General features: G+C 39.9%; 1 protein-coding gene across 1 annotated transcript; it reads right to left on the bottom strand.

The window, feature by feature from the left end:
* Positions 1-459: 459 nt before the first annotated feature.
* Positions 460-22,801, bottom strand: LOC309860915 (uncharacterized protein; the record flags this gene model as incomplete). Its single annotated transcript, XM_082723355.1, has 6 exons — positions 460-795; positions 1,948-2,967; positions 4,196-4,345; positions 9,289-9,411; positions 10,982-11,122; positions 22,702-22,801. 5 exons carry the CDS (start codon positions 22,799-22,801, stop codon positions 2,768-2,770), a joined length of 714 nt encoding a protein of 237 aa, XP_082579481.1. The 3' UTR covers positions 460-795; positions 1,948-2,767.
* Between the last annotated feature and the right edge of the window lie 838 nt (positions 22,802-23,639).

The following is a 23,639-nucleotide window of genomic DNA, read 5'->3' as shown; positions in this document are numbered from 1 at the left end:
TATATTAGAAAAAGATAAGGAGAAAGGTGTATGTTCATATAAAGAAAAGGATATAGAAAAATAAGTATAGGTTAACAGAGACTACAGTGGAGCAAATGTTTGGGTGCAAGTGGAGGGGAGGAAGAATATGGATTACAATCTGGACCATTGATATTTGGAGTGTTCAGGCACATATTCATAGAGAGAAGATGTGGAGGAGTGAAGAGTAAGGGTGGGGCTGGAGAGTAAGACTATAAGCCAGGTCTTCAAACCTACAGTAAATCGAGGGACTTGAGAAGCAACAAGTAGAAGTCAAATGGAGGAAAGAGATCAGAATATCCTTTTAGATCCTCTGTCAAGTTAACAGTCTCCTCCCTTGAGTTCTGCCAAGCTGTCATCAATCTTCTTATTCCACCAGCCAAAGCTCTAGGAAGGTGTGATGGCCTGATCACAGAACTAACATCTACCTATACTGCCCTCTTCCCAACAAGGCAATCTTGCAGGGATTTTCAATGGTGCCTGCCTCCTGGCAGGGTGGGGAGGGTCAGCAGGAGTTATTCCATGGGGCTCCTGAGTGCCCAGTAATTCCCAGCATTCCTTGTACTTCTCATGGCTCTAGGCGGATATTTTCTCTAGAGCTGGGCACCACATTTTACCAGGTCAACTGGGAGCAGCTGCAGAGCATCAGGTATATCTATCTTCAGCCAGCCATCCCTAGATGCTAGGCGGGCTTAGGAGAACTTCTGTGCTCCCATCAGACTGCAGGGTGTGCTGGACACCATCATTTGAAATCTTTGGGCCAGTGGGTCTGTGTTGCTACAAGAACACCAAAACAGGAAAGGAGATTGTTTCAATGAGGAAGGCAGCTTTTCTTATTTTACTGATATACATTCATTCACTCTATGTGATTCAAAAAATTTAGGGCAATTCCCAGATTCCATTATGACTCTTGGACCCTAGAAGAAGAGCCCTTCTTTTTAAGATATACTCTCATTCATTGTGGTACAAAGCTGGTTTTGCTAGTCTTTGCAGTCTCATCTATGTTTAACCCCCCTACTCATCCCTTAGAACAAGCACTTGATGCTATAACAAAACTAAATAAGAACATGCAGGAATCATGAACTTTCATAAAAGAACATGGGGATCCTCAAGAAAGCAACACATTCAAAGTTGCCTGAAACTGGGGTGCCTGGGTGACTCAGTTGGTTAAGCATCCAACTCTTGATTTCAGCTCAGGTCATTATCTCAGGGTCATGAGATTGAGCCCTGAGTCAGGCTCTGCAATGGGTGGGGAGCCTGTTGAAGAATTTTCTCTCCCTCTACTCTCTTCATCTATTTGCTCTTGCTCTTAAAAAAAAAAAAAAAAAAAAAAAAAAGTTGCCAGAAATGGTCCATGACAGAAGGGTAACCTCTATCCCTATTTCTTTCCAGTTGCTTCTGACAATTTAAAGGAAGCAGCCAGAATTACTGGCTCCTAGTACATATCAAGGGGGGAAGAAAAGGAATCCTCTGATTATAACTCTTCAGCATGTCTTCTAGGTATGAAACTTAGAACATGACATCTGAGATCTCACTCTCACCCAGGAAAAGGGCAGGACTACATCTAGCCTGCATACCAACCCTTCCTCCAACAGACAAAGTTTGTCTCTGCTTTGCCCTGCACCCCTTGGAAAGGGAGGCAGGCCAAGGGATGTGACTCCCATGACATTTGGTTAATCTAGGAATGGTGGGCCCAGGCTTCTCAGCCCTGCTTAACTGCTAGTCAGGTCTTTACTCCTGTCTCCTGAAAGGGCATAGAAAGGAAGCAATCTCCTTAATCTGTCATCAAGCAAGCATTCTACTTCCAAGTATGTATTCCTCTGAAGGAAATTATTCAACACAGTTATCCTGGAACCTTGGGAGGCATCTCCAGCAGAAACCTGAGTCTCAAGAACACTTGAGATGTTTTCTTACTCCTAGGGCCCTCACCTCTTCTACAATCCGGCCCCCAGCAGTTTTCCCTTCAGTCAGTCTCCTTTTTTCAGGTAGAGATGATATGTGAGTGGTCATTGCTCTTTAGTTTGTATGAGACCATCTTGCAGTTCTGCATGGTGTGAACTGCCTTCTTCTCCCTCCTTCTTGGGAGAGCAGTGGAGATAGTTGAAAGGGGTTGTCTGCTCCTGGTGGTGGTGGGCTGGCAGTGGAGGTGGTGTTGGATGTGCATAAACAAAAATGGGTCCTAGGGCTTCTTAGAGAAGATGAAGCCCCTCTCAGTAGAGTCTGGCCTACTCTACTGCTTCTCCTGGAGGGGCTAGAAAGAGTTCTGTTTATTTGTATGAAGACAACTTCAGGCCAAAATTTTTCGCTTTCTGGCATCTATATGCCAGTATTCTTAGTATTCTTTGTGTGCCTACTCTTTTCCTTCTCTACCCTTTTCTTTCTCTCCAGCAAAGTCAAGGTCAGATGGAAAGTATGGCAGCTGAAGCCCTCACGGACTCCATGCTTCACGTGTTCCTGGAGGACCTCCAAGCTGGGAAAGACCCAGCAGCAGGCCATGCACCTGAAGCCACTATCCAGGGCCACGAGCCATTCAGGCATCTTGGCCCTGGGATATTCCTCGGCAGCTGGAGGCACTGGTGGACTGTCAGCCTCCTTCCCTTTCTCCTGCTCTTCTATTGTCTGCCTGGATACACTGCAAGTTGGTGGCTCCTTAGTAGCGCAAGAGGGAGTGACTGCTCCCTGGAGATCAGAAAAGGTCTTTTTTTCTTTTTTTGTTTTTTTGGTGGGACGCTCCAGGCTTTCTTGCTCATCATTGAGGACAGCCACACCCCTTTTTTTTTCTTACATTCATATAGTAGACATTCATGAATGTTTCCTCTTCTGTGTTTGCAGAGGACACAGAAGGCTTAGGATCATTACCCAGTTGCAAAGTAAAGGAGCTATACAGAAAGTGTGAGGAAGTCTCACGTTTCTTGGAACAAGAAACAAGCTGGTCTGTTTGAGGAGCTCCTAGGAAAGAAAATTTCAAGTGTAAGACAAATAGAATAAGTCCGCGGTAACCGGAGGAGGCGAGATGCCCATGAGACTATTCCTATGCAGACATGTGGAGCCTAAGTATATACACATTTGATATTTCAGAATTCTCTGAGTGCTATGCTTTGAGGTGTGTACATGGTCTAGCTATGTGGGAATGAGGGTGTGGTGTGTCTTGTGGAGTTGCAAGTGTGTTTTTGGACACAGCTGGTGAGTGGTGGGTTTTTTCTTTTTCTTCAGTGTTTTGTTTATTTGAGAGAGACAGAAGGGGTGGAGGGAGAGGGACAAGCAGACTCTCTGCTGAGCATGGAGCCTGACTCAGGGCTTGATCACATGACGCCGAGATCATGACCTGAGCCAAAACCAAGTGTTGGCTGCCCAAATGACTGAGCCACCCAGGAGACCCTGATGAGTGTTTCTGATGATGGTGCAAGGTAATGGCAGATGAGTGTGTGCATGCGTATTCCACAGTGTGGCAGAGCATATGAACAAGTGCAGGACTGGGGCCGTTTCTTGTCATGAGACAACAGGACTTAGAGTGTTACCAGAAGTGACCTGAGTTCCCCGAACATGCAGCTCTGTGAAGTGCCAATGTCTTCGTGCATGAAGTGACACATGGATGAGTAAGGCTCTATATGAAGGTGCACCCCTCTCAGGGTGTACCAATTTTCCACAATTTGGCTTAGTGTGAGGTAGTTAAACCAGGTGATTGGTGTGAGGGGATGTAAATTCCGTATGGCATTAGTGTGTAAATGGGTGAGTCTGATTGTGTGAAGGAGTGAGGGTATGAGGGCATAGCTGCACCCTCACATACAAGAGAATGGGAAGATTGATGAAGAATGAAGGCATGTCTAAAAGCAAAGGGAAGGAGAAATGGGACCATAACTGGTAGGAAGGCAGACAGATGCAGGAGTGTGTGTGTGAGGAGTCTATGCTCACCTGAGGGGGAAGACTATGATGAAAGGCCCACACCAGCACAGTGCTCTTCCCGGCCCCCAGCTGTCCCAGCACTCTCACGAGTAACTGGGTCCTAACCCTGGAGGCACATTCCCATTTGTCCCTCTGCAGAGCCTTCAGTCTTAGTGCCTCTGCCCTGAAGCCCTCTTCAGATTTTTAAGTGGAGACTTAAATAAGAGGGCTTGGGCTGAGCAGCTCAGTTGTACCTCCCATCCATGCTCAGACCCCACCTGTGTATTTCCCTTACCATCCTCATTAGCCCTAATCATTTGAGATAAGGAGGAGAAACAGGTGTAGTAGGATGAGGCAGAGGATTCTTGTTCTGCAGCCTCACCACCAGGAGGGACCACGGCAGAGGACTTAGGATGGGCTGCATCCTCCTGGGTGGTCTTGAATTCTGGTGAACCGAATAAAAATAAAACAATATATTGAGATGCGGCATCTTCTGGAGTCTGTATCCTTACAGAAGAGCCACACTGAGTAAACACTCTATGTTAGACAACATTACCACACATGACACTTGCTCTCACAGAAATTAAGTGATTTTCTCAGTAGAAAACTCTAATATTAAGGTGAGTTGACCTCTTAAAACTTCACTTACTCCAAAAGAGAAGTAAATAACAATGATCAAAATTATGTTTATGGTGGATGCCCATAATACTGAGTACCTTCCATGTAGGATTTCTAGAGATGTGTAAAGAACACTGAAGATGTAGAAAGAACCATGTCTCTGAAACAGTATGGAGTCACTAACATTGGGTATTTTCAGCTTGATTTTCCTCATGAGAAACTGTGTAATTAGGGAGGATGGGGTACAAGTTTTATGAAGAATTCTGTAAGTGTATCTATCTACTTCTATGTTGGTGTCTATCTATACACACATATATATGTAGAGAGAGGATAGATAGATATGATATTATATAGACAAAATAAATTTTCAGGTCTTCCTGGGAATCCTGGTGCTGGAGATGTTCAAATTAAGACTTCACTAACTTTCCCCAAACTCCTCTTCCAGAATTGTATTTCTACATTTCTCTTAGATTTTTAATCTTCCTATTCAGATCCTTTAAGAGCATCTTCCAAAGAAGACCAGGATCCTGACATGGTACATCTCTGCCTATTATTTAAGAACAGAGACCTTGGGCAGTCCTTGAGCAAAGGGGCCATTTATGGCCATAGCTGAGCACGGGCACTTAATTCTAATTTTGAGTTAACATGCTGCCTCACCTCCCTGCCTGATTCCCCCTCAGCCCTACTTCTCCCCCACCACAAACTACGGTGAAAAAGCTTGTCTGCAGACACACAAGAGTATTGTGAGATTGCATCTGCTGCCATCTGGCCATGGCCTTGGCCAACCCAGAGGGTCCAGATAAAATATCTTCAGATGTGTTTAAAATTTCTGAGAAAGAGAAGGGAGAGCAGATAGGTGACTTTTTCTTAATTTTTTTTTTGCTTTCACTAAACATTCAAGAAATAGCATGTATGATATACCACACGGCACTTGTCCCCATTAAAATTATAGTCCAGCTTCTGTTTGAAGTTCTAAAATCTAGGTATCTAAAAACATTTTCTGGAATGAAATGTCTGGTTACCTCTGAAAGCCTTATGTTGTTTTTTGCCATGGATCAGAGGCTCAAATTCTTGCCTAGTACATGGTAATAAGATGCCTGCCCTCTGACTATTCTATTTACCACAAGAATAAATTCGGAGCATGTCAGTAAAGGTCTTTGGTCTGCCAGCTGTGGTTTATGATATGAAAGTCCTGTTGCTTCCTGGGAGGGTTCGAATTTACAGGAAGGAACTGACAGACTTCCACTACTGCTCCTTGGCCTCCTCTTTCAGGTACCTGGATCGGACCTTACCTGAGGGCTCTGCTGCACAGCTCTGCGGGACCAGGAGACTCTAGTAGGTTCCCAAGGCTGACTCTAGGCCACATATCCCCACATTGGGCACAGCTCCCCTCCTAGGAGGTACTGACTGCCAAATGGCTCAGCTGTCACTTGGCCCAGTTGGTGGTGTCACCCTCCTCACATTCCCACACACTGTTCTGATTAATTTTTGCATCTACACTCACCGTACACATAAGCCTACCTCTAAACCTTACCAATGAACAGCGAAATTCTAGGCTGTTGGTTATTTCCCTGGTAAAATATGTGTATTTCTAGGATCATCTCGAACTCTGCCATGAATTCAAACATATCACAAAAATCACCGGTTAGTTTTTCTTCCTCCTAATCTACATTTCTAAACTCAATGTTCAGGAAATAGGTCCATTTTTGTTCCTTAGAAATTAACTCAAACATATTACATCTCCTCCTTGGTTTAAAAACTTCAGGGAAGCTTATAACTCAATTTTTACTTCACAAAATGCAACTACTTTTTCTCTTAGGTCACTGGAGTGTGTCTGATAGGTCATGTTGGTTTAGAAATGAGACAATTCAGTGGGGGTGGTGTATTTTCTAGGGACTTAGTATGTGTGCCATGTTTGTGAACACAGTCTGCTGTAGGTGTCTGTCACGTTTCCTCAACAATTTTATGCAAAGACTGTAGAGGTGACATGGCCATTGCATGTGAAGGTAGCATGAGTGTCATGGGTGACACTGCAGCATCCTTCTAGAGACGTACAGCAGTATGTCTTCCCTTTATTAAAAGTGATCTGTGTGTCACATTATTTATAATTTCTATAACATTATTTTTCACTTCTAAAACTTTAGGTTTTTTAAATATTTTTTTCTTTGTAGTGTTTTATGACTTTACATCTTTATTAACTGTAAACATTCTTATTTACCATCCCTATACCACTGTTCAATTAAATGATCTTCTTTGATGTTAAACCTTAATATTCACTATGTTTGCAGAACCTTTCTTAGATTGTGTGCTTTGTAGTTTTAGACTGAGTTCACGTTCAGGAAGTCATTAGCATAGGACCCTTAATGTGGATGACTATCAATTTGGAGCTTTTACGTACTCTGCAGTTTGATATTTCTAGAGTACTACAAGCTATGGTTTCATTTTACATTTATTCTTCCCTTTTAGGTTTAACTGACACTACACAAATTGTGAATACTGTGCCTATGAATTCCACTTCTTCCCTCAATAAGTGATATCTTCCCCACAATGTAGGCACACAGTTCCTCTCTACCCGCTAAAAGTGAAGTGCTTGTAATGAGTTCCTATTGAGGGTACAGAAACAGGAGACTCATATTCCCAAATCAGGGCAGAGAATAAGATTATAACTGGGCCTCATGTGCACCTTTCTCCCTCTGGCTTTGGAGAGATGCTGAGCAGGATGTCTATAGGTCTATTCAGACCCCCTCTTCCCTCATCTGCCTAGACTTGAAATGCCCTTCCTTTCTTCTTAAGAGAATGAGGAGTAACAGGTGAAGTATTCTGATACAGGTGATTCACTTTTGGCCTCATGGTCTGGAAGACTGTCTTCCAAAGATTGGCCAGGTTGGGGATAATGTATGTGTAACTTGATGGTCCTAAAATACTGAATAAGTCATAAAAACTGCTGGTCCCAATCTGTTCCCCTCTTACACTCTTGTCCCTATTCTACTTTCTCCACTCTCCCCACCCCCCATGCAAATACTTATTTTGCCCTAAATAGTTATCTTTAGTTTGGGCAAAGAATTGGCCTATTGCACTATCCTGTCTTTCTGTCTGGATGCTGCTACCATGGCTCCTGATAGTCATTCACTGTGGTTAGGATTTTCAGTACCATTTGCCTTCCTTCCCATTTGTTACACTTTTACCCTCTGCGTTCTGAACTCCGAGAGATTTATAACCTCAAATGAGACAAACAAGTTTTATTTTTGAAGAACTTATTCCTCATTGTTATGTCAGTGTTTCTGTTGCCATGGTAACCAAGCTCACTGCTCACTAGTTAACTGTTTAATAATACCATCATTTCCTGTGGGTGTGTCTGATACGTGTACTGGGCACCTGTTGTATCATAATGGTGTGATGGATGTAAGGTGCTTTGTGTGTGAAAGTTCCTAACACGTTGGTTCAAACAGGGCCAGGGCCTAATGTGTAACTGCATTGGTGTTTGTGATTCTGAATATGGGGTGAATTTTGTGTGACTGAGAATGGTATGCATGCTTTATGTGTTTTAGTTTTGCACATATCCACATATGTAGATTCCACAACCTGAGACAACAGATTTAGGGGTGTATATGTTGTTGCAGGATTTAGATGTACCAGATAATTATTAGGAATACTGTCTTTGAGAGTAGAATTGGTGTATTTGTGTAATCTAAGGGAACAATGAAAGAACATTAGAGGACGTAAAAGTCAAAAGTTGTAAGAGAAAGAATATATGAGCTTTGAGACTGTGTAAAGATCTAAAGGAAATGGAGGTATAGAGAAGACTGTGTAAGAAAATATAAATGTATGTGCATATATATAATATTAAATTTCACAGATTTAATGATGAAAGGAACTAGACACAAACTATACATTGTATGCATCTATAAAATTTAAAAACAGGGGTAACTTATCTAGAGTTTCAGAAGTCAGAGAAATCATCCCTGTTTTTATGGTAGGGACAACCACATGGCATAGAGAATTCAGAAGCATGTGGAAGATTACAAGGAATTGAATAATGAGGATGAGGAGTGCAGAGGGTTTGTAAAGGGATGAATGTCAGAACACAGGCTACCAAAGCACATGAAAGGGATGGGTCTCGGACTGGATGTCTCTTACTCCACCCTAAGTCCAACTCTTGAGAATCTGACCACTTCTGGCCTACTTAAAGTTGTTGGTACTTTCATGCCTTCCTGATAACATAAATGCTTTGGTGGTTCACACTGACATACCCTTCCATGTTTCTCTGCTAACATTCTCATACCCAGACCCTATCCCAGCATTTCTTCAAGAAAAAGCACTGCTCTCTGCTGATCTTTCTGGGATTACTCCAGTCCTAGTAAGGACTTTTCCCTGGCAACTGATGGTTTCTGTTGATCATGGAAGAAGACCAGGCAGCCTTGTATCAGGCAGCCTTGTATCAAGTGATGGGCAGATCAACACCCACAATGCCTTGATTGCTCTGTTCACTTCTGATGGCCACACATCCACCCAGCCCAGCACCCAGGTCCCAGCAACAACCCCCAGCAAGGTGACAGGCCAACCCCCTCTGCTCCCACTACCGCAGCACTCAACACGCCTCAAACCCTGATGGAGTGCCTCATGCCCACCCTGTCTGCATCGGGGTCTGCTGTGCTTTATAGAAGTCTTGTGTAGAAATTTGACATGGTTGGTGTTTTTACTGAAAGTCGAATAAAAGAAGGTAATTTGGCTGTGCAGTAAGTCACAATTTATTCAACACACTCTCCTTACCAGCACCAGTGAGCTTGTTTTCCAAAGAGTTGATGGAGAAATACTCTGAGGAAGAAGATGAAGCCTTCTTTGTCATCTGGACTGAATTTGAGGCCGCTGCCTTTTGTTGATTCTCCAGATCTTCTTGTAAATTCAATTACATAAAAATAAGAGATGTGGTCCACATTAAGTGTTTGTGTGCTTATCCACCCATAAAGCAAACAAGAAGAGTCCACAACGTGAGATGTTTAGTGAATACACATGGCCTCCATTTTCCTGGCCTGATATGGTTCATTTATTGTGTTTATATCAGGAGTAGCTGGCTTTGTATAAGCCGTGCTCTTTGTAAATAGAACAGTAAGTGCAAGCTATCTCCTTTCTACCTGGACATACTACTAGATTGCATTTATTGACAACTCTTGTAGCAATTCTGACCACGTGGTTAAGTTTTCTGAACTGAACAATGAGTGGAATTGACATGTGCCACTTCCAGACAGAATCATAAACACCTCCTCTATGTCCCTCCACACGTTTCACTTTCCCAGCTAAGATGTGGATCACCCAGCATCTATTTGAAAGCTCCTGTTAATGAAAACAAAGTCTCCATCAGCCCAGGAGACTTGCCCTACTATACTCTGAATTGTTACATAAGCAAGAAATAGATTTATTTGTGCATTCGCTTCAAAGACCAGATCTACTCTAGCTAATGAAGCGGGGATATAATGTGTTTTTGAGAGGCAAATAATTGGACCTGGTACAGAGTAAATGGACAATTGTGTTTGATAATAATTACCTTTTCCTGGGGCATTAATGTTCTATATGTGTATCTATGTGAACACATGGTTGTGAGTGCATGTTTACTTTACACTCAGGAACAACTCTCAACATGCATGAACTTTACTGAAGGTGAATTGCAGATAACCTCACTTCCCAGAAACCCCAAACATTATTGGAAATACCAAGTTATCCACCTGGAGTAGGAGACACCACTTGGAACGTTGGGGTTAGCTCTGATCTGTCCCCCTCCCACCACTGAACAATGTTTCTGACTCACAGCAGTTACCTGTTTACTTTTAATCTCCATAGTAACCAGAACTCTTTCAGTTTTCCATTTCTTCAGAAAGAAACAAACTACTTCCTCAATTTAACTTATCATTAAACAGCAGTGTGCGTGTGCTCTGCCTGTTCCTTACAATTCACATAGGAGCCCCACACTCACTTTCTCATCCTCTGAGACAAAACAATTTTCTTGCTTCTGAGTAAATAAATTCTCACTTTATACTCTCATCCCTGTACAACCAGTTTTAAGTGCTTTTTAAAAGTTATTCCTCACCTCCATGAGTCACATTTTCTTCATTAACAGGAGAATGTACTACTAGAAAACTTTTAATAACATCATATACTTAACCGATGCCCTTAGGCAGAAATAACATAAAGGAAAACAATTTTCAATAAAACTTGTACTAATCAACCACCATATGATGCAGTAGCCCAGGGAGACATGTATAGATAGCACAGGTCCTCAGCTACAGAGACAAGGATTTGAACTTTCTCTACTCTGAGACCACCTGAGTCCTCAGAAAGACCAGCATAAACACATCCCTCCCTCACTTCCCTCTTCCTCTCCCTTTCTGCAGCTACGAATCCTCTCTCCCTCTTTCTTTAGAGGCAATCCCTTCTTACCTTATTCTCAGGGAATATGCTTAACACATACCTCTTGACTTTTTGGCATTTTGGGGGGGGACGATGGGCTTTCCAGATGTTTCCTTTTTTGTTTCTTCTTCATGATTCACCTCTTCAGAGAGGGACTCCAGACAGTAACTTTCTCTCTGAAATTCTACTTTCAAAAACTCAACTGATGATAACAAAGAATCAAACCAGTACGATCAAGAACAACAAATCACTTGAGAAACTACTTTCTCACTAGACCACTGTCCTGACCAGCACTCAATATACCATCAAGGGCTATTATGATGTAAGTCAGCATCACTATTCTATGACCTAGAGATTACATCATTGCATCCCAGGGGCCCAGCCGGTACTCACAGGACTGAAGGACTGCCACAACCAACAGACTAGAGCAATTGTGTCATCCAGTGGAAACTATCCTCAACTTGAATTTGTATAACTTGCACTTGATATCCAAACAAGAGAATAGATGACTTGGATTAAACAAAGAACATTCCTTTGTGTTTACAGTGACCACATTACTAAGACTCCCCACAGAGAAGATAAGGTGGTACCTGAGAGAACTAGGCTTAGAACCATGCCTGAATGATAGAAAAGTTAGTGTTAGATGTTATTAGTAATACTATGTAACTTATGTGAAACAGTTACAGCTGAAGTATATATTGTAGGCCTGAATTTGAGGACGTAATTCTATAGAACCCTAAAAATACACTGAATTTCCCCCACTACTGGGAATAGTCTCATATATTTTTACAATAAGCCACTCTTTTGCTACTCTTTTACTAATTATTTTCCCAGAGGTTTGGGGAAAGAGAAAGTCCCTGAATACATTCCCTGGCCCTCATAATGAGTCCTGTTCTTGTCAAACCTGAAGGTGTCACTCTCCAGGCTTCTGTCCCAGGTCCCAGTCTGTGTCGTCTGGAAACAGCTGGGCTCTGTGCAGGGTCTGAACATGGTATAAGTCTGGGTTCCATCCCACCTCCCATCCACCATTGCATACACCCCCTCCCTTAGGGACAATCTGCATTTACTGCCACCTTATCAGCTGTACTAGGACCAGGCCAAGATCTATAGTCTCCTTCAGTCTCCATTGGCCATAGTAGGAGCCGCCTCTATACATACCCCTCACTAACTAGGGACTCAGCCTTTTAGAGCTACTGAATGGCAGGCACAATCACCCAGAAACATTCAGCCTTGTTAGCTATCAGAAAAAAATGAAAATAAAAATTAGATACTATTTTACATGGACACACCGGTAAAAATTAGGTCAAACTATACAAAGGATTATAAGGATACAGGTTAAAAAAAAAAAGAATCTTCATGATCTAAAATGTCTTATGCAGCCATGTGGAACAGTCAACTATTACAAAATTAAATAAGCATCTAACCCATGACCTATAATCTCATTCCATAAAGGGATTGTTACAGAGTTATACCTATACCATTATCTATACTAGCAAAGAACTGTAATTTTAGTTTAGTTTAGTTTCTAACTCAAGAAGAATGGGCAAACAGAGTATGGTAGGTACATATGACAGAATTCATTCCTAAAGAGAGAAGTCATGCCCCTTAAAACACATGTCCACAGAGCAGGGCATCAGGAAGGGATTGACAGACAGAGATAAAAAGAATATATAATCAATGAATAATCACAACTGCTTCCTTGACCAGGCTAGTGGCTAAGGAGAATTATGAACTTAATAGTCAATACTCTTAGGAAGGGGAAAAAAAAGAATAATTTCACCCACCAGTAAAATGGTTCAGATGATGTCCAGATCTAAGAGAAAGAATTGTCCTAAGAATCCTTTACTGTATCCATGTCCTATTTCTGCTATAGTAAAGTGGAACAAATTTAGTGGCTTCAAATACAAATTTATTCTTACAGTACTGGAGGTCAGAAGTCCCATCTGGATCTCAGAGCCTGAAATCAAGGTGTTAGGAAGATCGGTTCAGTCTAGAGACTCTAGAGGAGAATCGGTTCTCTTTTCCTTTCCAGGCTTTAGAGGCCGCCTGCATTCCTTGGCTCTAGTTCCCTCCCCTCGTCTATAAAACACATCATTTCAACATCTGCTTCCATTGTATCTGCTTCCACTGCTTCTCTGGTGGATCACTCTCCTACCCCCCTCTTCTAAGGATTCTTTCAATTATACCAGTGCCACACAGGTAATCCAGAAATAATCTGGATCTTATCTTCAAAATCCTTAACTTGCTCCCTTCCTGAAGGCTCTTTTGACACTTAAAGTAACATATCCAAAGGCTCTAGGGACTGGGGAGTGGATATCTTCTTCCAGGGCCAGGGTGAGTGAATATTTCAGCTACCACAGCAAGACAAAGACAAAGGATGTCTGAGGAAATTCCCACCTATAGTAAAATATGATGAGGTAAGAATATAAATCCCAAATGAAACAAGAGTGATAGGTGCAGAAAAAAGGCACAGTATAAACACACTGAGTAAAACAGAAACAGGACAAAATAACACAACCACCCCCAGTTTGAAATTGAACACAACCCAAGGAATAGAGAATAATTACATGAGAAGTCCTCATGCTACAGAATTTAAGCAACTAGATTCAACAAAACAAGAGCTCCGGGACAAGATGACAAGTCAATGCAAAGATATAAAAGTGGGGAATTTAAAGATGAGGGGAAAATAAAGATTCTAAACAAGGTCAAAACAGGGTAAGTAAACAATTAGAACCAGAAAGAAAGGTTTCAAAATGAAAAAACAAAAACAAAAACAAAAAACACCTGGCATATTGTTTTAACAGGAGTGTAAAGGGAAGAGATAAATATATAATTAATTAGAAGACAATGAATTTTTAAAAAGGCCAGATGATGATACTTAACAATAAAGAGGTTAACAAATAAACCAGACAATTATCCAAGATATAATCCAGCAAAATATTCCCAGAGTACAGAAAGAACTGAAACCACAAATGAAAGGGTACACATTTTTATTTTTAGGAAAAAAAACGAGAGATGACAACTTAGAGAAATTCATAACCCCAAATACACGCACGCGTGCACGCACACATGCGCACGCACACACACACACACACACACACACTGATAAATCTTAAAGGATATAACAGACAAAATTCTTCGGTATTCTAAGAGAAGAAGCAAGTCACTTGTAAGGGCTTAACATTAAGCTGTCTTCACCATTCCATAAAGCAAAATCTATTGCTTGAAAATAGTAGAGTAGATATTGAAAGAAAGAAAGTGTGAAACTGATATTATTTGTAGCCAAGTTGTTCTCCAGTGCAAAAGCAACTGGCAGACGTTGTCAAATGTGTGTCAATTTTTTTTTTAAGGGAATATGTGTGTTATCAGACCCATTCTTGAAAAAGTCAACTCTGTGATAGAGCCAACTTAAAAATGCCGTGAAAAAAGGACAAATGTAATACTCCGTGCCAAAAGGCAGTTGAATTTCGACAGCATACAACTCAGGGTGGGGTAGGAGCGGGGCTGGAATTGATGGACACAGTTTTGTGATACACCTGCTTATGAAGAAAGTTTGGGTTTCAGGGCCTTTAGGGGCTGGTCTATACCTCCTGCCCCTGACTTTCAGCCATCCTTCTGGGTCTTACCATGTACTCCCGACACTGTCGAAATTCTGATGATACTTCTGCATGACTAGTTCTCATCTCTGTGCTTCTGTCCAAACACTTCTTCCCTTTTTGAAAATCCATACAACATCCGGGACATAAATTTTACTGTATTTAGTATAGTATATGGTCAACTGTTCAACTTTAAAGTTTCCCAGGTCAGGAATTTCAAAGTGTACATCTTCTGTACACTCAGTCTAACACAGTAATGAGTGCTCAGTATCCTCTTACAAATAAAAAAAAAGCTACAAATAAATAATTATAAAATTTTAAGAGCAAGCAGAAATCCCAACACTGTATCACCTGTGAGTCTTAACTGAAAAGGCATTAAAAAAAATTCTTATGACAATGAAATCCAGCCAAACTGGAGATGGTGTTTTAAAAGTCCCTCAAATATTATGAATGTGACTGGGGAAGGGTAGTGGATCCATTAAATACAAAATACAAAAATAAAACAAGTACAGAGATTACGGTTACGAAGTAAATGCAGATTTTAAATATGTTTACAAGACAGAAATAGCTACAAAATCTAAGAGGAAAGAGGTGAGTACAGATGTGTTACTTTCATCTTTAATGGCAGGATTAAATTGATACTATCTAAGAATGAAACTTAAAATTATACCGATCTCAGTATTTTTTAACTCTTTGCCTTTAATTATAAAGAGTTTTTAAAAAATGAATAAATTTGTGTTTATGAAACACATTTAAAGTTCAGCACTGCTAGCTTCATTCCCATTTCATTTTTTGGTAAGTTCAAGTATAGTTAAGTTAAATATTTTAATTAATTGTAGTGTAATTCAATTTCTACAAAATAGCTTCTACTCCTCTTTCCATCCATCCATTTACCTGCCCACTTGTACACAGACACAGATGAACATATTCAACTAGCTTGATATTCCAGAGATGTTGAAAATGGTTACAATTTAGTAATATGGATTAATTTTTAAACTTACAATTTTCAAGAACTTTTGAATTCCCAGTTTAGTACGTAGTACTTATGCAAAAACACTAACTTCATCCTAAAAGTTAAAAAAAAAATCATGTAAATCTAGGGAAAACAGTTTGCAAACCTTGGATAATTATGATTCCTTCCTCTTTTTGAAGTACTTTTGCTTAAGAATAAGTAATCACATCTTTCCAAGTTTCCAGGTTTTAAAGAAGTATAAAAGCCTTGATAAAGTTCTATGTGACTGCTTTCTTATAAATACAAGATGGAATTTATGTGATAATGGATTAGGTTGTACTTACATGAAGTATCAACTAAAAGTAATCCATGAAAGCACAGCAACACATTCAATAATGTTACTTACGTACTTAATCTGGTACAGGATCTAATGATCGTGAAATGCATATGAACCTAATCATGTAACTGAATCCCTCTGAGGTACCCTGATCTGAAGACATTCTCACATGTCAACACAGGTTATTTATTTATTTTTACCCAGACCCTCTAACACTGATAGTAATTCACAAATTCTTCTGAATGGACAGCTATAATTATACAGAGTTGGGCGGGTCAATGATAAATTGCTTCCTACTGAATTTTTAATAGGAAAAAAATATCCTCCAGAACTAACATGTCCATCCAAATGTAAACCCTATAGAAGCTGGATCTATGATCAACCTTGTTAACTACTCTAATTCTAGTATCAGCAACAGTAGTAGACATTTGAGATTTACAGAACAAAAATATATATAAATCCATAAATGAGTAAAGATGAATTCAGATAAGCAGAAGTGTGTTGAACTTTACTCTGGCTTTAATTAACACAGCATGTGAAGAAACTATGTTTCCAGGGACGCCTGGGTAGCTCAGGCGTTAAGCTTCTGCCTTCTGCTCCAGTCGTGATCCCAGGGTCCTGGAACTGAGCCCCGCATCAGGCTCCCTGCTCAGCAAGAAGACTGCATCTTCCTCTTCCACTCCCCCTGTATGTGTTCACTGTGTCTCTGTCAAATAAGTAAATAAAATCTCTTGAAATTAAGAGAAATGTTTCTCATAATCAAACATATCTATTCTGACAAAGAATAGTTTAACTTTAAAACTCATTTACGTGCATAATTTCTTCTCAGAAAAGAAAGGATCTTAGTTATAATTTATCAACAGTGAAGGTTAAGAAAGCCTCTGACAGTTAAGCAATCTGGTCATATGACTATTGAGTGTGCAAAGTCTTTCTGCTAAATTAACAAGAAATTAAATTGGTTTCTTCTTGAACCAGGAGAAGCTGTGGTATGTTTTGAATGCTGCTTTAAATACAGTGTAAGCTTACTAGAGCCACTACTTAGCAGGTTAATGCATGAGTGGAAATTTTGACTTAAGGAACCGGCTATGGGAATTTTTAACAATGCTTATCTTCTTTTTTTTTTTTTTTTTTAAGATTTTATTTATTTATTTGACAGAGAACACAAGTAGGCAGAGAGACAGGCAGAGAGACAGGAGGAAGCAGGTTCCCTGCCAAGCAGAGAGCCCAATGTGGGGCTCCATCCCAGGACACCGAAATTATGACCCGGGCTGAAGGCAGAGGCTTTAACCCACTGAGCCACCCAGGCGCCGCAACAATGCTTATCTTTTTAACACTCCCCAAAAGCAGATTTTATAGGTCAAAAATATAGAGTAGAATGGCACTTTCCTGATGCCAGCTCTCAAGGGAAAATTTAAATAATAAATGTCACACCCTCCTGTTAACAAATCTCCCTACTGCTGCAAAGCTAACCAAGGAGAAGTACAGGGAGAGTACAAGGAAAAAAGAAAGCAAAAAAAAAAAGGAAAAGGGACAAGTGAGGTTAATTTCTGTAATGATCTTTCCTAAAATTTCCAGATTTATGACTGTGAGGCAGGGCAGTTTAAGAGCACAGGCTTGAGGTTGAGCTCACAGTATGAATCCCAAATCTGTCACTTAGTACTTGTTGGAGGTTGGGTAAGCGAGTTGTACCTTCAGTGCCTCAATTTCTTCCTCTTAATATGGTGGCCATCTTATGGAGTTGAAGATTAAGTAATAAAAATCTTAATACACTTCCTGGATGATTGTTAACACTTGATAAATACGCATCAATAGCTGACTGTATGCTGAGTGTTTTTGTACAAGATGGGTATAAAAAATTACAAGTCTAAGTCAAAATGTCAAAATTTAGCACTGAGAGTTGGGCAAGTGCAAACTGAAGACATTTGAAATAGCTAACTTAGTTGCAGCACTTACTCTGTGTAAATATTTTCACATCCTACTTAATTTTAATGATGCTAGTCATTTAAGTCAATTTCCTTTCTCTGTTCTCCTTTATAAGTCCAAAAGGGCAATTCTCACTTGCCTTTGATAATCTGATGAAAGCACTGCTTTTGTAAAATTCTCCTGAAAACTGGCATTGGGCTGCTTTGATGAATATGTTTCCATTTTTATTTAAATGTACTTTAAAATGGGTGCTCTGACTGATTAGATGCAAAAGTTACATGTTTTCTGGCAATGGCTGTCTTTTACTACCTGTGGTGATAAAACCATTTCTTCCTATGGTGATAAAAGGATATTTAACATTTCATTTGTCAAATTACCTGTAGTTAAGTTTCTTTATGGGAGTTTGCATAAAAGGAAAAAGTAATGTTCTACAAGTTTTTAATAAACTAACCCAATCACTCCAAGAGAAAGTAGTTACTCACTGACAGATGGTTTGCAAACATAAATCTTTTCACAGAGGCATCAGTGCTAAATGCCTGGTGCCAACATCTGAGATTTCTTGAGGGATTTATTTTATTTATTTTATTTTTTAAACTACATTTAAAAATAATTTTTATTGGTATAATTTATTACCTGTATACCCATAATAAAAGTTTTTTTTTTCCATAATAAAAGTTTATCTTAGTTTGGCTAACAGGCATAACTTAACAAAGGTAATCTATTTTCTATTTTTTTTAAATATTTTGTTTACTTGAGAGAGACAGAGAGAGAACAAGCAGTGGGGAGAGGCAAAGGGAGGAGAGAGAGAGGCGGACTCCCCGCTGAGCAGGGAGCCCAGTAAGAGGCTCCATCCCAGGACCCTGGGATCATGACCTAAGTTGAAGGTAGATGCTTAACCTAATGAACTACCCAGAGGCCCCAAAGTTGATCTGTTTTCAATTGCTATAATTTCCTCCAAATAATTTTCTATTATTACTTTAAATTTATCTTGACATTTATTTTCAAGGCAAAAACACTGGAGTTGAACCAGTGAAATGATACGCACAAATGAAAAATAGGAGACAATTATAAATCCAAAATCATTTCATAGAGCAAACATTCTGGAACACATTACTGAAAATGAGTTTAAATATATACTTGGTTTGTGAAAGGCTTACATAAACGTAACTTGAACACACTTAAAAAAGAAAAACAGAGACAAAAACAAACTTATTTCCAGGACTACTCCAAAGAGGCTGACTCAAATACATGTTTAAATAATAGGCTAGATCAAAAGAAATGAAATCTCTCCATTTGCAATAATCTCCCTGATGAGAAGAACTTGAGAGGCAATGTGGGGGGCGTTGGGGGGTAGGGAAGAAAAAAATGAAACAAGATGGGTTCAGGAGGGAGACAAACCATAAGAGACTCAATCTCACAAAACAAACCGAGGGTTGCTGGGGGGAAGGGGAATAGGGAGTGGGTGGCTGGGTTATGGACACTGGGGAGGGTATGTGCTATGGTGAGTGCTATGAAATGTGTAAGCCTGATGATTCACAGACCTGTACCCCTGGGACTAATAATACCTTATATGTTAATAAAAAATAAATTAAATAATAGGCTAGTTAAAAAAAAAAAAGAAAAAAATTTTAGATGGAAATGTACACAGAGAATTCACTAATCACTCATCAAATGTGCATTCTACCCCTAAAACAACAATTTTAATTTCTTATTTAAAAGAACAGCAACTCTTGCTTGTTTCCCATAAACCATGAGGGAGTAGCTGCAATTGTTTCTTTTTAAAGAAACAGATTCTTTTTTTTTTTTTTAAGATTTTTATTTATTTATTTGACATACAGAGATCACAAGTAGGCAGAAAGGCAGGCAGATAAAGAGGAGGAAGCAGGCTCTCTGCTGGGCAGAGAGCCCTATATAGGGCTCTATCCCAGGATCCTGGGATCATGACCTGAGTTGAAGGCAGAGGCTTGAACCCACTGAGCCACCCAGGTGCCCCTAAAGAGAGAGAGTCTTGATCTCAAGTTTATTTTGAGGACAAACTGCCATTTTGCTATTCAGAGTCAGTTTTTCCCCATAAATTCTTTCCAGAGTTCTTGGATCCTGAGAAAGAACTGGAAAGCATGGATTCAGACTTCCTGTTGTCAATCCTTGAACAGTTTTTGCCATTTTCTCTAACTCCATAGGCTTCAAGGATGTCTTTTTAAGGTAGTGCTTTTTGGGGCTTCTCTGTTCCATAACTGAAAAATGGCAACCACTTTCCCTCTTTCAATATGAACAATAATTTTTCCCAATGAAGAAGCCCTCACCACTGTCAAACCACTATCCTCAGACAGGGAAGATGGTAAAACTTTTCTTCTTCATATCTTTCTTCCCCATCACTCCTACTGCTAATAGGGCTTTCAGACTTTTTCTTTCTTTCTCTCTCTCTCTCTCTCTCTTTTTTTTTTTTTTTTTTGTTCATTTAATGTTTTTATGTTGAGGTCAGCTGGTGTCTTCTAGAGTTCAGGGGGAACTACAAAGTCTTTTTCAGAAGGCAGTGATGGAAAATTTGAAATGGACACTCATTTGGGCCCAAGTTCCATCTTGGCTTTTTTTTTTTTTTCTTTTAAATGATTTATTGGTTTGTCAATATTTTGGCTTCTTTTCATGTTTGCTCACTTTCAGATAATTACTTCACACCATCATTTACTTGTGTCATAATTATAACATTACTTGTCCTTAGAATAATTTTCTTTCAAAGCTTTCTTTAAGGATTTGACTTCAATAACATTCTGTATTGCTTCTTTGAAAGCTCTGACAGCAGCCTTTTCATTTTTTATGAAAGCCAGTGAATCCTGCTGAAGACAAAACAGAACTTGGATTTTTAGATTTTTAGACAGATAATACCTTGAAGAAGAAAGAACTCGGGCAATAAAGCAAACCTAAAGTTTATTTGGGGTCTTTAGGAATTTGAATTGGTGAGTCAGGGATTCAGAAGGAAAATGAAATGTGCTCCAAGGAGTGAGGAGAAAGAGTTTATAAAGGCAAATCCAAATGCTTGTATAAGTTGTTTTGAAAAAATTATGATGGACATAGGTAAAAATAATTAACACTGATCTAGATAGGCCAGGTTACTATGCAAACTGCAAGGCTGGAGTATGGCAAAATAAATCTCATTCAGAGAATTCCAATAGGATATGCTATTTGTGGTTGGCAGTCTAAAAAGTTCATGTTCTATCCAAGTACAACTGAGTATAAGCCTAACCTGCTCAGGGCCCCCTGGCTCTAATATATGGCCTCTTAACATGTTTTACTTCATTTTAGATGCTTCTGTTCACAATATCAATTCTACTCCCTTTATTTAACAGTCAAATACATAAAATTACTTTTAGTGTCAAAGTGGTAACTATTGTTAAAGTAGGAGAAGATTCCAAATATCTTCATTTTCAATGCTCCTTCCACTGTATCATAACTGCTGCTTAAGGATTCCTTTATATTGTCTAATTATTCATGGAGTTAATCATTAAAAAAAAAATAAAGAAAAGAAAGGAGGAGGTAGGGGAGGAGGAGGAAGAGCAGGAAGAGGAAAGATTTCTTACTTTATTGCTTTCCCTCTGTATTTGACCCTTGAAAAACATGAGTTTGAACTCCAAAGGTCTACTTTCACACAGATTTTTTTAATTAAAAGAGTACAGTATGTAAATGTGTTTTCTCTTCCTTTTAACTTTAATAACATTTACTTTTCTCTACCTCACTTTACTGTAAGAATACATCTAACATACAAAATCTGTGTTAACCAACTGTTCATGTTATTGGTAGGGCTTCTAGTCAACAGTGGGCAACTCGTAGGTAAGTTTTGGGGGAGTCAAGTTGTACATGTATTTTCCACTATGAAGAAGGGGTTGGTGTGCCAACGCTTGTGTTGTCTGAACATCACCAGTACTAGGATTTCTTGATTTTTTCTCAAATGCCTGAAGGTTCTAACCCCAAGTCTATTCTCTCTTTCCGAACTCTTTTGAAAATTCTTTGACTTCATTACTTCAAGCTGCCGGTTGTCACCTCCCACCTCCATGAAGAGAGGTCTCCAGTGTGTATCTGCAGCCCTTTTCTGGCTTTAGCTACTCTTCAGATATCACTTTGGGTGAACAAGCAACACCGTAGATGTCAGACAGCAAAAAAAAAAAAAAAAAAAAAAAAAGAGTTACAAAGTATCAAAAAAACACATTGAAGTCCAGACATCAGGAAGGAAAATGTTATGGGGGTGGGGAGACCACTGCAATTAGAGAATGCACTGGCCATCTGATCCCTAAGTGTCTTAAAGGTCAGACAGAAAGGACATTTTTATGGAGGAATAAACAAGACCACAAACAACCAGGTGTGGGGGAATGAACAGGTGGCATTATCAGACAGTCAAGCAAAGGAATGTTTTTATGTGTGTCTGTAAGCTTTCTCTTTGGTCCTCATTCTTGGGAGGGGCCATAAAAGAAGAGCTGTTTTATGTTCCACTGCCTTGGAGAACCTCAGGAGCAAGCCAGAGATCGGAGGGGAGGAGAAGAGTCCAACTAAATTTTACTGAAGTCACATGCCTGGGCATTTTGTTCAGGTCCATCAGTGAGAACAAATAGGGCAGTTAATCCTTCCTGAGACAAAGAATGGGGATTTAGAATTGCTGTGTCTAGACTTGTCAAGGGTAATCAAGGGGAACACTGCAAAACTTACATCATACAGAGAAGGGTGGTTCTTTGCATCAAGCTGTTTCCCAGAATGCAAAAAGGTAGGGGGATTTCTTAATCATTGCTGTTTTCCAGGAGTACAGAGATCAGCAAACTTGAACACTGCCATAACAAAACCAGACTTTCCTTTTACCTCATCAGGTATTATTTTACCTCATGACAATGTTTCCCCATCATAACTTTCCTCTTCTCTTCAGTACGATTACTGAGAGCTCAGCAGCTCTGTGACCAGAGTCCACTCAGAGCATTTCTTAAAGTGATTGCCCTTGAGCACATAGTACTCCACACTGATGCAGGTAAGGCTGCCATACGTGCTTAGGTAAGTGATGGGCATTTCCTCCTTCTCCACCTTCTTCTTGACCATCATACTGTATCTAGAATAACCCTCAACTTGAGAAGGCTATTCCACATCTCCAGGAGAGGATTATATCCATAAGAGTCTTCTCTTAGAAACCTCACCTTAGAAACCATCAGAAATCTCTCTACTGTACACCATTCATCAAATCCTCATACTGGTCCCTATTTGACTTTTTTCTGGCCCAAATTCCTTATTTCCTAAAATCCCTTTCACTGTGTCTTCAGGACTGCCCCACCGACACCAACTCCCTATGCTACTCCAACTTCCTCTCAGGGCATTCCCTGTCCATCACCTTGATGACACTACTCTCCCATGGCCTATCAAGTGGACAGTTTTCTCCCCTGTCCAGTGTCCCTTTAGCTTCAATCATGCCAGATGAGGTGGGTGAGGAATGAGAGAATTCTGTTGGTATTTATCAGGTTGATATTACATTTATAAATAAATTTATGGATAACTGATGTCTTTTTGGTGTTAAATCCTACATATCTCAAAATATTGAAAGAAGGGGCACTGGGGTGGCTCAGTGGGTTAAAACCTCTCTCTGCCTTCAGCTCAGGTCATGATCCCAGGGTCCTGGGATCGAGCCCCGCATCAGGCTATCTGCTCAGCAGGGAGCCTGCTTTCTCCTCTCTCTGTCTCTGCCTGCCTCTCTGCCTACTTGTGATCTGTCAAATAAATCAATAAAATATTTTAAAAAAAATATTGAAAGCATTTTCATTTTTTCAAGTCTCCTTTAGATTTTTGGTTCCTTCAGAAACACTTTAATTTTTCACATTTAGCTTACTGCTACTTAAGAGTATTTAAAGGTATTTCATGAGGTGCCTGGGTGGCCCAATTGGTTAAG

Source organism: Mustela nivalis, assembly GCF_964662115.1.
Source record: "Mustela nivalis genome assembly, chromosome: 3".
Taxonomy (NCBI): Eukaryota; Metazoa; Chordata; class Mammalia; order Carnivora; family Mustelidae; genus Mustela; species Mustela nivalis.
Note: the sequence above shows the minus strand (reverse complement) of the source record. Positions and strands in the feature narration are given on the sequence as shown.